At 41.9% G+C, this 14103-nt stretch overlaps 1 protein-coding gene across 9 annotated transcripts; it reads right to left on the minus strand.

Annotated features, from left to right (window-relative positions):
* Positions 1–231: 231 nt before the first annotated feature.
* On the minus strand, positions 232–12920 carry LOC146176321 (dnaJ-like protein 60). 9 transcript variants are annotated; one of them, XM_084582658.1, is made up of 6 exons: positions 12739–12920; positions 12559–12652; positions 12013–12194; positions 8909–9079; positions 7628–7717; positions 232–378 (listed from the first exon to the last, which is right to left on the minus strand). In XM_084582658.1, the coding sequence occupies exons 1-6, from the start codon at positions 12807–12809 to the stop codon at positions 288–290; spliced, it is 699 nt and encodes a 232-aa protein (XP_084438784.1). In that variant the 5' UTR covers positions 12810–12920; the 3' UTR covers positions 232–287. The 9 variants fall into 9 exon arrangements, with proteins under 9 accessions (XP_084438784.1, XP_084438782.1, XP_084438785.1 ...); XM_084582656.1 differs by having other exon boundaries at positions 8909–9103; XM_084582659.1 differs by having other exon boundaries at positions 8909–9103; positions 12559–12648; positions 12722–12859.
* Positions 12921–14103: the final 1183 nt, after the last annotated feature.

The following is a 14103-nucleotide window of genomic DNA, read 5'->3' on the forward strand; positions in this document are numbered from 1 at the left end:
AGAGCAGCGTACTCCTGCAATAAATTCTCTTGTGTGTACTAGAAATGTTTTCGAAGCTGCCTTCATAGAACTACCATTAGTTGGGCGAGTTGAATCTGGCTCATTTTGAACGTAGCGCGAAAAACGAGGACCAAGCGCTCGTGTTGTGTTTTTCTACTCTTGATCCTCGTTTTTCGCACTACCTTCAAAAGGAACTCGAATTTGGATCACACATTAAATGTGCACACCTGATGCAGATAAAATAACTACTTTTTATTACAGTCACATGTAAAACAGATGGCAAGGCCTCATTTTCCATCACTGTTGATGTCACCATTTTCTTTTTTCTCGGGTTTGTAACCAAGCAGCCGTTCCATCTGGCCTTCCATGCCGTACTTCCTGCAAAGGCGGTGAGATTTGTACGTTAAATGTCAGGCAATGAAAACACACGCTATGCTCGAAGTAATGGGCTTCAGTACAGATGAGCCAAACTAAAAAATAAACACTGCTAGCAATGCACAGAGATTACAGATATTACAGCTGCTATGAGGAACATCATGAAACTTTTTCACAGGGTTTCCAGATTAACAAATGAGAAAATGGTTTCATGATTCAGGATCGCGCGCATGTGATGGAAACAAAAGCCATTACTTTCAACTTCTAACAAAGTATGTGATCCAAAACAAGAAGTTACCTTGAGCCCCTCCCCAAAAAGCATTTCTGCATAAGTGCCTGCCTGATGTACATGGCTTCCTACTGCCGGGGTGGCGCAGTGGTTACGGCGCTCGACTATTGTTCCCAAGGACGCGGGATCAAATACTGGCCTCGGCGGCCGCTTTTCGATGGAGGCGAAAAGCAAGGCGCCCGTGTGCTGTGCGATGTCAGTGCATGTTAAAAAACCCCAGTTGGTCGAAATTTCCGGAGTCCTTCACTACGGCGTCTCTCATAGCCTGAGCCGCTTTGGGACATTAAACCCCACAAACCAAACCAAACAACAGGGCAACAGAAGTTATACAATCCCAATAAACATGTGTGTTGGTTTAGTTGGGTTTTACGACGCATAAGCAACTAAGGCTATCATGCACCAAGAGCAAGGTTAGAATGTGTTTTTTGCAATAAAGGGAATCAGTGAGTTAATAACTATAGCTTGCCAAGAAAGTGTGCCTCTTTTAGGAAGCCAAAAAATACACGATAAGTTTACGATTGCTTTTTCTTCTAAAAGTAGGCTGAGGTGGAGTCGGATGCTAAATTTGTAAAAACATAGTAAAGTGCTCTGTCCGTAGTGTCTCCGAGTTTTGGTCATGTAATTAGGATGTGGTTGACTGTGAGCACCTCCCCGCATTCTTCACACACTGGCTTATTGTGTTTCATTAGTAAGAAATCGCACGTAAGATGTGCGTGTCCAATACGGAGACGGCAGACTATCCCTTCTATGAAACAGTGTGCTTGATTTTCATTCGGCTATTATAGGCCTTACAGCGTTTAATTTATTACTGTCTTGGTTATTCTACATGCACTGCTACTTATCTTTCAGTTTACGCTGTATTAACTTCATGCAGTCTATATGTACCATGTTTACTTTCTCAATTTTTTTTGCCATGACACTGAGCAGCACAAGTGTCTGTTCTTTCACTTCCGTCGATGCCTAAGTGGCTTGAAGCCCAACACAAAATTGTGTTATGTCCTTGTGTTGAGACCTCTGTTATATTGTGTATTATATTACCAAGCAATGGCATGACTGCATTTCTTGAATTTAGAGCTGTGAGTGCCCTCAGTGAATCTGTGTTAAAAATACTGATCTCATTGCTGCTATTTATAATTTTTTCTACAGCTACCAGGAAAGCATAACATTCAGCTGTAAATATTGATGCACACTGGTGAAGTCTGATTACTTTTTTGGAGTTCCCATCCAGTACTGCACAACCATTATAAGAAGTACTTTTAGAACCGTCTGTGTAGGTATAATTGCTGTACTTTTCTTTCAGTGTGAGATATTCTTGTATGATATGCTCTTTAGGAGTTAGGCTTTTTGTTTTTTTTTTAACTATGTTAGAGTGAGGTCACAGACTGTTGAAAAGTTGCACTACGGCGTTAAGAAGCTGCTGTTTTGAGTGATATCAGGTAATGTGTCCAGAATATGGAGTTCACGGCATATGTTTTCGAAGCGCATTATCAATGGCCTTGTCGTCTGTGGTTTATCTGAGGGGCAAGTCGTGACTAGTGAATAACAGAGCTGTTCTTTCAGTGGCTTCATTCTGAGGACATACACACATGTAAGTGGAGCTCGTCTATCTTTCAATGGAGGCTCATTTGTTTCCACATCAAGACTATCCACAGGAGATGTTCTGCATGCACCACAACAAGGCACAGGCCTAAGTTATGCACTGGGTCTAATTTCTTTAAATATGATGTTCTAGCTGAAGCATATACTATGCCTCCATAGTCTAAGGAGGAGCGTATAACAGAGCGACAATGTGTAAAAGGCATGCTCTATCAGATCCCCAACGTTTTCGTGAAAGAACCTTCAGTATGTTTAGAGATTTGGAGGCTTTCTTCAGTGTTCATATGTGGGAAAGAAATGTGAGTTTTTAGTCAAATGTAATGCCTCAGTATTTGTGTTCATTGCTTACAGATATAATTCATTTTCTTTTAGGTGTAGGATGGAGTTGGACGGTATGCCTCGATTGAGCGAGAACATAACCGCCACTGCCTTCTGTAGGGAATATTTTCATCCATTTTCACTGGCTCACGTCGCTAGAGTATCTATTGTTTATTGGATCTGTCTCACATGTAGGTATGTTGGATGATGTGGAGGCTATTTGAAGGTCGTCGACACAGAGTGAATACATTATGAAATTTGAGATTACCCTGCAAATTGAATTCATTTTTACAACGAAAAGTGTTGTGCTTAAAATGTATCCTTAAGGTACACCATTTTCCTGAAGAAAAGAAGAGAATGATGTGATAGAAAGTCACTTAAAACTTTTTGCACCCTGCCACGTATGCATAAATCTGCCAGGTCACACTATATCCCAAATCTCCACGTTGCATTATATGCCTTCTCCAGGTCAAATAAAATGGCAAGACACTGCTGTCTGAGTATAACAGTCTCTCGGATAGTGATTTCGAGGCACACTAGATGGTTATTTGTTGTGCATCCTTTATTAAAACTACACTTACCAAAATTTAGGTCATGAGATTCTAAAATAAAGGTAGTCTGATGTTTAAAACACTTTCAGAATATTTTGCTAAACAGCTGGTGCACACTATGGGCCTACAACTGCCAGGAGAGGTCGGCGACTATACAGGTTTCAAAACTTGCACAGTAACACCTTTTTTCCATACCTGTGGCAGTTTCCCTACAACTGAAATTTTGTTAAAGAACTAATAGTGCTTCTAAAATCGGTTCGGATAGATGGGCGAGCATTTCGTAATAGATTTTATCAGGACTGGGTGCAGTGTGCTTACCGGCAGCTAGGGCTTTCTTCATTTCTTGCAGTGTTAAACTATTATGTATGGTTCATTTGTGCCACCACTTCTTGGTAGTCTTTGTTTCTCGGCTATGCTTTTGTATTTTAAGAATGTTTCTGTGTAGTGCGATAAACTGGAAATGTTACAGAAACGTTCCCCTAGTATATTTGCCTGTTCTTCGATGTTTGTTGGTGTACCAGGAGCTGTCATGAAAAGAATTGTGAAAGAGGAAAAGCTACAATGAGTTTATGCACTTGTTCCAACATTCTTTTAGATGTCGTCGAACTTCTTACGAATGACTTATGTCTTTGCCAGGATTCTTTTTATGATTTGCAACGAGTGTATCTATTTCGTTCTCATGTGACAGGTATGCTCGGAAAATACCTCGTGCCTTATTTTGCTGTTTCTTAGCCTACTTACACTCCTGCGTTCACCACACTTTGTGGTTTTGTTCTACCACTCCTGAAGTCCGTGGTATTGCAAGGCATGCGGCATCATTAATACAGGCCGTGAGTAATCATTCAATTCATCAACACTAAGAGTTTCTGAAAACAATGCTGCTAAATTTGCCTCTACTATAAAAAGCTCAGAGTTTACAAAAATGAGATTCCACCATTGTGATTTTGTCAAGATTAGTGACAGTGACGATGATAAGCCTATTATTGCGGGCAGATGATCGCTCCCATATGGATTGTTTAAAACATTCCATTTAAAATTGTTACAAGGTAACCTAAAACACAAATCTGAAACACTCATTTTTCCTGTGCTTGGAGAACAGTATGCAGGCTTACTAGAGTTTAGCAAGCTAACGTTAGTGCAAATAATGAGGTCCTCTATAATTTGGCATCGTGTGTCGGTTCTTTCGCTACCCCACAAAGGAGAGTGTGCATTAAAATCTCCAACTACAAGGTATAGTTCCGGTGGTTGGCTAAAAAGGTGTTCCAAGTCATGAAAAGTAATTTTAAGGTGTGGCTCAATGTGATGGTCTTGAATGCAATTATAGACGCTGCTAGAGCTTCTAATCGAGTGTTTAGCTTCAGCTCTTGGGCTGGAACACCACACTGCACTATGACAGCCATTCCACCCGAAAGCCTACTTTTACTTGCTCCCTGTCAGAGTGGAAGACTTGATATTCCTCAATTATGCTTGTGTGTTTGGGGCCTCAATTTGTTTCTTGCATACATAGTGCAGTAGGTATGAGTGTGTGTAAGATATCTTTTATGTCGGCTAAGTTATTTAAAAGTCGTCTGCAATTCCACTGTACTAGGAATGTCATTTTTTCCTGTTTATGTAAAGTGGAAAGTTAAGATACTTTCAGGACTTATGTTTTATTATTTTTGCCACTCCGAGGAGTTCTGCCGCCTCTGAGAGGCTGACGGCATGGCGCCTTCTCGGTTCGTGTCCACTGCCTCTCCAGAGGCACTACACCATCGTGCAGAATACACCTGCACGTTTGAGTTTGACCTCCCCATGCAAGGGGGGCTTCAGGCTTGTTGACCCAGAGGGTCTCATAGTCTGCTTTGGGAGTGGCGGAGTAGCCCTGTCTACTCCCATGTGGGGCATGGAAAGCCCTGCCTCCGAGCCGCTCTGTGTGGCCTGGGCAGGTGCCAAAAGCTGATGTGTTGTGTCAACCCATTGCAACACACCAGCGAAGTCCATTTTTGAGGTGAAAGAAAACTTTTAGTGTCCCCGCGATTGCAATATGCGCTCTGGCATCTTTGTATGATCTTTTCTGTTGTCATTAGAGTGATTATTTCTTTTTCTGTTTTCCATGCTGGACATGATCGAGAGTATGTGGGGTGTTCACCATTGCAGTTCACATAGTGCGGCGCAGCGTTACAGTTCTCAGACTTATGGTCGCTAGATGCACATTTGGCTTAGGATTCGTGGCCGCGGTAACTCTGGGAGCAGTGACCAAATCTTTGGCATCTGAAGCAGTGGCGGGGATTTTGTATTAGGCATGGACGGAGATTTTGGCGTATCCTACTTCAATGAATTCGTGCAAGGTGCAGGAGGGAGAAGTGAGGATAAGATTTTTCGTGGAGATTTCTTTACTGTCATTGTGAATTCTGATTATTTGTACATTTGTTACGTTCTGTTGAAAAACCCTTTCGAGCATTTCCTCTTCAGTCAAGTGCAAGAAATCATTGTCCAAGGTGACACCACATACTCTGTTAAGAGATCTGCAAGGTGCTATGAAGACTGAGATATCACCAAATGATTCAATGCCTGTCAATTTCGAGTGCTGAGTTTCATCAAGTAGTTCAAGAAGAAGATCCCCACAGGCTAGCTTAGTGACTTTGGTTTGGTTTCGTTTGGGGAGGGGGGAGGGGTCAACGTCCCAAAGCAACTCAGCCTATGAGAGACGCCATAGTGAAGGCCTCCGGAAATTTCGACCACCTGGTGTTCTTTAAACATGCACTGATATCGCATAGCACACAAGTGCTTTGCTTTTCACCTCCATAGAAAAGCGGCTGCCGAAGCCGAGATTCGATCCCACTACCTTGGGCACAGTGGTCGAGCGCCCTAACCACTGCACCACCACGGCGGGTCGTTAGCGACTTTGTAGCCTGGGCCAAGGGCACTTGTGAGGCATTTCAATACAAAGAAGGGTGATAATTTTCTGGCAGGTATTTTGTTTTGCTCACTGAGGACAATGTGGTACATGGGGAATGTTTCTTTCTTTTCGTAGATGAAATGAGAAGTAGTTTCGGTCTTCACCCTCTTATTGGGAAGGCAATCATTTCTAAGGAGGAAAGCAGCCTTCAAAATGATAGTTTTTTTTTCCACAGTGGCAGCCACCCAGCACAGAGCCCAACGTGGGGAATGGAGCTAAGTCCTGCCCACGCCAGCTGTACACCATAACTATAACCAAATATGGCAGAACTCAGGTTGGTTTGCCGTGCAAGGTTAGCCCTCGTCACCTAGAAGAAAAAAATCGAGAAGAGAAGAGTAGCAAGATAGTTGCAAGAAAGAAAATAGGAAAGTGAAAGATAAAGGGAGAATAGGAAAAGGTGACTGCCAATTTCCCCCAACCGGGTCAGCCCGGAGGTGCTGTCTATAGGAAGCTGGGCCAAAGTGGTGTGTCATCTCCGCTGAGGGGCCTTAAAAGTCCAAACACTTGGCATTGGCTAAACCACCAAGATACCCTTTTCCCCAGACATGGCGATGCCACACACAGCTAAGCGTAGGTGCTCGGCGTCAGTGGTGTCGCACAGTACACGCAAACATTTGCTTTAGCAGGTGCCCCCTGTGTGGGTCCCAACAATGATCATTATTGCAGAACCGTAATTTGAAGCTAAGAAAAACACCCCGCTGGGGCGGCGCAGTGGTTACGGCGCTCGACTACTGTTTCCAAGGATGCGAGATCGAATCCCGGCCTCGGCGGTCGCTTTTTGATGGAGGCGAAAAGCAAGGCGCCCGTGTGCTGTGCGATGTCAGTGCACGTTAAAGAACCACAGGTGGTCGAAATTTCCGGAGTCCTCCCCTAAGCGTCTCTCATAGCCTGAGTCGCCTTGGGACGTTAAACCCCACAAACCAAACCAAACCAAACCGAAACTAAAAAAAACTTCATTCCTTTATATTTGAAGCGCCATGCTCAGGCCGAGAAATCTGCTCTAGGTACCAACAAACACATCAACAAGTAAAAAATTCAGACGACTTTGCCTAAAAGTAGACGCAACAGCAGCTTTAACATCGCCTTTTCATTCCGAGCATTTTTGGAACTGAGAGAGAAGCACATAGTTCGGCAAAGTATTTAATGTTTTGATTTCGTTTTGCGGGAAAGGAAAGCGCAGGACCTGCCTCACTTCCCGGTTCACTCCTATGCTTATGATGAATGGCACACATTTAGAGGTACATATGTCATTGGTTCTAATCCCTATCGCAAAGTAGTGTCCAACTTGACTAACAGATGGATGCTAAATGAGAAGCGAAATGGTATGACACCACACTGAACGCAGCACAAAGAACGGTTGCACTACAATTATGATATCAATTTACGTGCATATTTTTTTCTAACAATTTTTTCTCAATTCTGGGTTATGGCGACGCTTTTTGACTGAACAAAATGCGTACACTCTGTGTAAAAAAAAGCTGTCTTGTTAGGCTCCTTCGTTGGGAGTTCGAATACAATACTATACAATGCTTAAAAAGCACTTCACTCAAGAAGGCTCACCTGAAATCCCTTTTAGACTGATGATATTGTTCCCAATTCTGTCTGTTTTTCTCCTGCATTCTGTTCTTCATCTCATTGGAACTCCCATACCTGTAGGCAGAAAATATTTGAGACTATTTCTCCAAAGCTCAATGCTTAGAGAACAGTGGTGATAGATGACAGAGGCAAATGCTAACAGAATGATTGATTGAAACAATGAACTATGGTAACCATGGAGTTTAATTTTCCATAGGCACATCCCTCTCATTGCACTGGCATTTCTAATTGATGGAGGATATACGAGGGCAAGCAATTTGGATTTCATTGCAAACCTTCGGGCTTTGACACAAAAGCAACACGCTGAAGGAAATTTTTCAGTTCAATTCAGTTCAGTCATGTCTGATTCTTCTATAACCCTATAACCTTATAACCACATCACACCAAGCTTTCTAGTTTCCCACTATCTTCCGAATATCATACAGATTCATCTGCAATGCCTCGAGAGTACCATCTAATCATCGCGTTCGCTCTACTGCAATTAAACAAACAACAGGCTGGTAAATACCAGCAGACTCTCTCTTGTGTAACAGATTACAATAGACCCAAACGATTACCCACAAATTAAAGCAGTGCAAATTATAGTGAGTAAAGCTGGCAATACAGAAATAAAAAAAGAGGGAAATAGAAGAGATATTGAAAGAAAACTAAGTTCCTCACATTTACGAAATGTGACAGGGACATGGGTCTATCCTGGCAAACAAAAACAATAATCGCCTGTGCCAGCAGTGTGCCTATAACAGACAATCAAGACTGTATCTTTGACTGGTTGCTCATTAATTAATTACTTAAACGACATTCAGATGTTCTGTGCTGGCAAAAGCCGAGACCACGGCAATGGGCAAAAACAGCACTAGTGTAAGACATGGCAAAAAATAAAAATGAATTGTAACTGCAATGAGTTGTAAATGCCAGCAGTTTGCTAAATTAGGAATGGAAAGCAATACAATCCAATTTCAGGCAGCCTTTATTTTTAACTTAAACAGTACAAACAAGTGAGCAGATTATAGAATTATCAGCGTATGCCTGTCTTAGCAAGTGCTGACAGTATGAATAACTAAAATAAACATAAATAAAAACATAACATGTGCCCTGCCACAGTCGTAAATGCTCTCAACTGAATACAGCGCAGTGGAGCCAAGCGCATGACAAGATCAGAAAGAGGCATCCCGCAACAACATACACCTTAGAACGTTGGTGATACATCCATAACATGTGCCCTGCCACAGTCGTAAGTGCTCTCACCTGAATGCAGCGTAGTGGAGGCAAGCGCCTGACAAGACCAGGAAGAGGCATCCCACAACAACATACATCTTGGAACGCTGGTGATACATCCGCTCCTTCTTGAACTCATCAGCAAAATCCTCATACTTTGGCGTCTTGTAGTGCTCTGATTCTGTTCCTTCTTTTCCTTGCCTGTACATGAATGGGTTTTCATAACTGAAACCAGATGCAAAAGAATCAGTGCATCACAATTTAATATTTTGGCTATAATCACACTGCACCCACAGTGCTGTCACCATAGATATTTGCTATCATGTTGCTGAAGGCTTTGCCAATGCCCTCATGATAGCATGTTCATTGGTCAAATTTAGAGAGTTTTCGAACAATTGACAAACCGGTCCTCGGATCTTCATTGGTGGATTAGAAAATGTACCGCAGATAAACAGGTAGGCCGCTTCGAGCTGCTCCAGATCTGAGAAAATTATATAGCAAAGGCTGAACAAATGGAAGAACAGCTCTAATTTTCAGATGGTGCTAGACTGCACGCCCATTCCAGGTCACCTCATGCATGAAACACGTGAAAAAGTGCCACCCAATAAAAACATTATTCATTTTTTATTTGTTTATTCGCTGCTTAATATGAGATGCTGAAGCTGGTCTAAAAAGTGCTCAAGAATAACTCGATGAGGATAAAATAACTGAAGACAAAGTGAATTCTCTCCTCGTATATATACTCTCCAAATGATTTATGTAACACCAGCGCTCGCCTCGATGGCTTCAGATTTTTAAAACGTGCTGATCGCATTTCTTTTCTGAAATTGATCCACCACATTCATACAGTGCATCTTTGTGGTCTCTGTGCATCCACATACCCATTTAGACTAGCTGCTCTTTAATAAAAGGCTGGCATTTTTTTCTAAGTACTGCATGCAAAAAAACTAATGCTACGTTGCTTGCTTGCACCTTGGCAAGAAAGAGCTAAGGCCACTGCAACTGTCCTTGTACTCACTGTAATAACTCAGAACTGGAGCAATGAAAATACTATTTTGCATGTTTTGTAGGCATTGGGGACAGGGGCAAATTTACAGGGGCTGATGTGGGCCAGAAGTCACCTCCCCCAGCCTCTCCAGCAAGAAATTTTGCATATGAAAATGATGCTTAAGTAGCCTGGCAAATTACTCCGTATATACAGGCAAATAAAGCAATATTATTATTATTACACTGCACCCCCTCCGCTCTTTCTTTCTTTCCAAGAAATGCTTTAGGAAAAACTGATCAAACTGGACTACCCCTCCAAATTTTTCGCTCCAAGAGTGACCATAGAGGACTATTCATCTACCACCTTGTGTGAATATGAGCTCTGTGTCACAAGGGCTAGTGGCTGGATTACCGAAGGTAGGACGCAATGAGAAGTTTTCATTGCGATGAATGCTTTTGGTTGCTGATATTCTTTGCTCAATGGGTGAGGTAACGACTTATGATTTTATTTATTTCTTAATGTGTTTAGAAGTGTCGTGATGCTTTCTCAGAACGGTGTGTACAAAAAGCCTGCATTAAAAAAAAATGATTAAGTAAATCTGCAATGTTCATTTGTATCCTCCCTCTCTACATTAGTGAGTCGTGTCCAGTGTGTGCGCTAAGTCCACATTAAAAATATGATTAAGTTAAGATGCAATGTTCATTTGTACTTTTCCTCCGCAGTGAGTCATGTTCTGCTTCCGAAAATGGAGCACTGCCGATCAGAAAACGACACATCACCAAATGTTTTCACATTAGCAGACACAGCTATAGTAGTAGCTGTTGGAACGGTTAATGAGAAAATAAAGGTTACCTCAATTTCATTCGTAGTAGTGCCTTGTGTTGCTTTTTCAGTGCATAAGCAGCCAAGACTACCATATATTAAACATTTGGTTAGAAAAACCTGACCCTTTTGCAAATGGACTATCATTTTAAAATCCCAGCTTTTGATTGAAATTCCCTTTTTCAGGAACCTAACAAGATACAAGTCTACAACCAGACTCTTGTAAGAGCAAGCTGGAGTGGAAATGGGAGCATGCATTTGATTTAAGATGCTGTGAAATGCCCTTTCCTTAGCTTATGATGCTTTCAGTCAGAAAATAAGAACTGTTTACTGCAACTCTTTTACCATTTAGTTCACAAAAAGGCTTTTCCTCGTTTCATGAGCATTAAGAATAAGAAACCAAATTTGATAAGCAAGACATTACTGCATATTGATCCCAATACCCTATTAACTTCTCGCATCTGTTTCAGTTTTGGTTTAAACAGCCCAGTGATGGTTACCAGCCATTTTTATATAGGTCATGTGAGGCATGAAAAAAAAAATATATATACATATATATATATAGGCAAGGCGCACATACATACATGCCTAATTCGAATGCTGCACAAAATGACTTGGTGCTCACACAGCCTCCATCAGCTTAGGACTGGCTTCGCAAGGTGCCATTTCTTCTTTTGTTTATTAGAATGCCTATATTTCACCTTGATGACATTAGTGTACTAAGTATATATGTTATGCAAACAGTGACAAGCTAACGAAGCAAAACAAAATGTCAGGCAACCAGAGAGGAGAAATATGGCAAAGCAATAATATGCCTAAGAAGAACAAAGCCAACACAGCAAAATAAACGATGCTGCCTTCATTATCCCAAACAGTCTGCCATTTACTTCCAAGTTTACTCTCGACTAACAGCAGCTTCTTGCAATCTTTATGTAACAATTATTTATTTTCTTTAGTTCATCCAGGTGAGCTAGTGCAGTACTTGCATCAGCTCTCTTTGCGCAATCTTATTGTCCGACTGAGTGGTCACTGATTCTTTTAGCATGTTGGTGTTGATTGTACTGTTCTCAATGGTCTTCTGTGATAATTTTCCATCTGTGACACAAACAGTGCAGCATTTGGCTATATGAATTGTTGCAGTATTTATAACCACATTATTTTCTCATAGTGCTTTAGTAGAATTACACTTTAGACATAAAGCTGTTTTTGCGTCGTCCTTGTATAATGGGATGCATTTCTCGTATTTATTTTTCTTTCTAGTCATGAAAGAAAAAAACGAGTACGTAAAACAGACATAAACGATAGGAAATACAGAAATATTTACCGCGCAGCTGAAGGCCTCCACACGACACCTTGGGCAGTGTGATAGCCTGGATGTTGAAGAGTTTCATCATAGTGCTTCCGATCAAGAGGTCTGCTAAGAACTGTATAAGCATGGTTGAGCTCAGTGAATTTGCTATGGTCTCTCGATGGTCGAGCAGCAGCACCTTTTACGTCTGGGTGAAGCTTCGAAGAAAAAGAGCAAGACAACATGGATGCGCATGTTCCTACCTTCAGGAGGATCTTGGAAAGAAAGTGTGACAGGTACGAAAGTTCTAATTTCTGGCGCACTAGTCAGCTCCTTGAACCGTGAGCAGATATTCATACATTTCTTCCGTTGGTCACAATCTACCATGGTCCATATCATCCGCTCAAACCCTCTAGCATAGCGTAAGCCACAGTGCCAGTTAAAATAATGATTTTCGCGATACAGAAGAAGTCAAGGTTACAATGTCAAGGTTGTATACGTACTGCAACGGTCAAGTAAGCATTTCAGGCATGTCTAAACACGCAACCACCATGTGCTAAAATGCGCATTGCGTTTGCGTACCTGTTTGCATAATTCGACGTAGGCATCTCTGATTTCTTTCTGTGTGCAGTCTTTTTTCACTCCCAAGACTTCATAGTAGGTCTTGCTCAACTGCCTAAGCAGAAAAAGACATCGTTGGACACAAGACGTCACGACAGCACGCCGAATGCTTCGACAAACTCACGTGAAACATCACCTCACCTAACTAAACGACATGTAATCCCATGTCTGGTGCTTTCAGCAAAATTAAATTTACCAACGAGTAACAACATCAGGGGCTCAAAGCATGTCTCTGAAGAGACAACATCAACGACCCAATAATGAGAAACCACACAGCAGACGCCAAGATGTGTGGTCCCCCTACAACTACAGTGCCTACTATCCAAGACTTGCGAACAAGCGTCAAAGTATGTCTTGTCAAAGGTAACAGATGGCAGCACATATCCCAATGCGCGTTCATTGTTGCGAAATGGTGCTCTCCGAGTACCCGAGATGACGCTACAAGCGCTTTCGATTTTAGGGTGCCTCGATGCGCGCTTCCCCTTGCCGCCGGTGCTTCGAAAAGCTGTGCGTGTCCAAGCTAATTTTAGCCAAGGGTTAAAAAATAAAGCATTTGCGATAGGCCAGAGAAACCACTTGTATACAGCTGCCAGCAGTCTGGCGTACCGCAGGCATTTTTTTTTATTCTGCAATTAACTAATTAGTAATTAAGATAAATTTTCTAGTTTACTAAGTATTGCCTTTGGAATAAATCTGATTTGAAAATTTGGAGATCCCCTTCTGAAACTCCCATTTCATTTAGTTCCGATAAAGAAAGTCTCATGTGTATCGTTTTTTCAAAATCTAAAGAGAGCCCGCGGAATGCAATATATATATATATATATCACGACTAACGCATTCGTGCGCCACGATTGTGATTGTGGTGCTCTCAATCGTGGTTTGATTGAACTAAATTAGCTGCGGCCGTGACTCGAAAGCCCAGCTCCAACGGCAGGTTAATCAGCTCCCTGCGGGTTGCACCGTTATGTGCGCCTACTCCATGAAGCGGACGAAGAAACCATCGCAGACATATCAGCCTGCCGCTGCAACGGTGTCGTGGAGCCAATGCCACAGCTGATTTCGTTCACTGAAACCCAGGTTGAGAGCAGCACTTATCATGGCGCACGAATGCGCCAGTCACGTGACATTTTATTGTATTTCGCGGGCTTTCTAAAGCTTAGAAAAACGATATACGACAGGCTTTCTCTTTCTTTATCGTAAATAAGTAGAAAGGGGGTTTTAGGAGGTGCTCTCCAACTTTGTAAATCCATTTATTGTCTAAATCCAATAGTTAGTAAATTTGAAAAATTATCTTAATTGCAAAAAAAAAAAAAAAAAAAAAAAGTCCCTCTGGTGCGCCAGATGGCTGACAGCTGTGAACAAGTGGTTTCTCTGGCCTACCTCAAATGTTTCATTTTTTAAACCTTCAACTAAAGTAAGCTTGGGCACTCTGTATATGGTAGGGGCAGGCGGGTAGAGCTCCCTATTTCAGATACGCAACAGCAGTTACGCCATCCTTACTATTTC

Source organism: Amblyomma maculatum, chromosome 10 (genome assembly GCF_055883805.1).
Source record: "Amblyomma maculatum isolate TAMU_Amacu chromosome 10, ASM5588380v1, whole genome shotgun sequence".
In the NCBI taxonomy this organism is placed as follows: Eukaryota; Metazoa; Arthropoda; class Arachnida; order Ixodida; family Ixodidae; genus Amblyomma; species Amblyomma maculatum.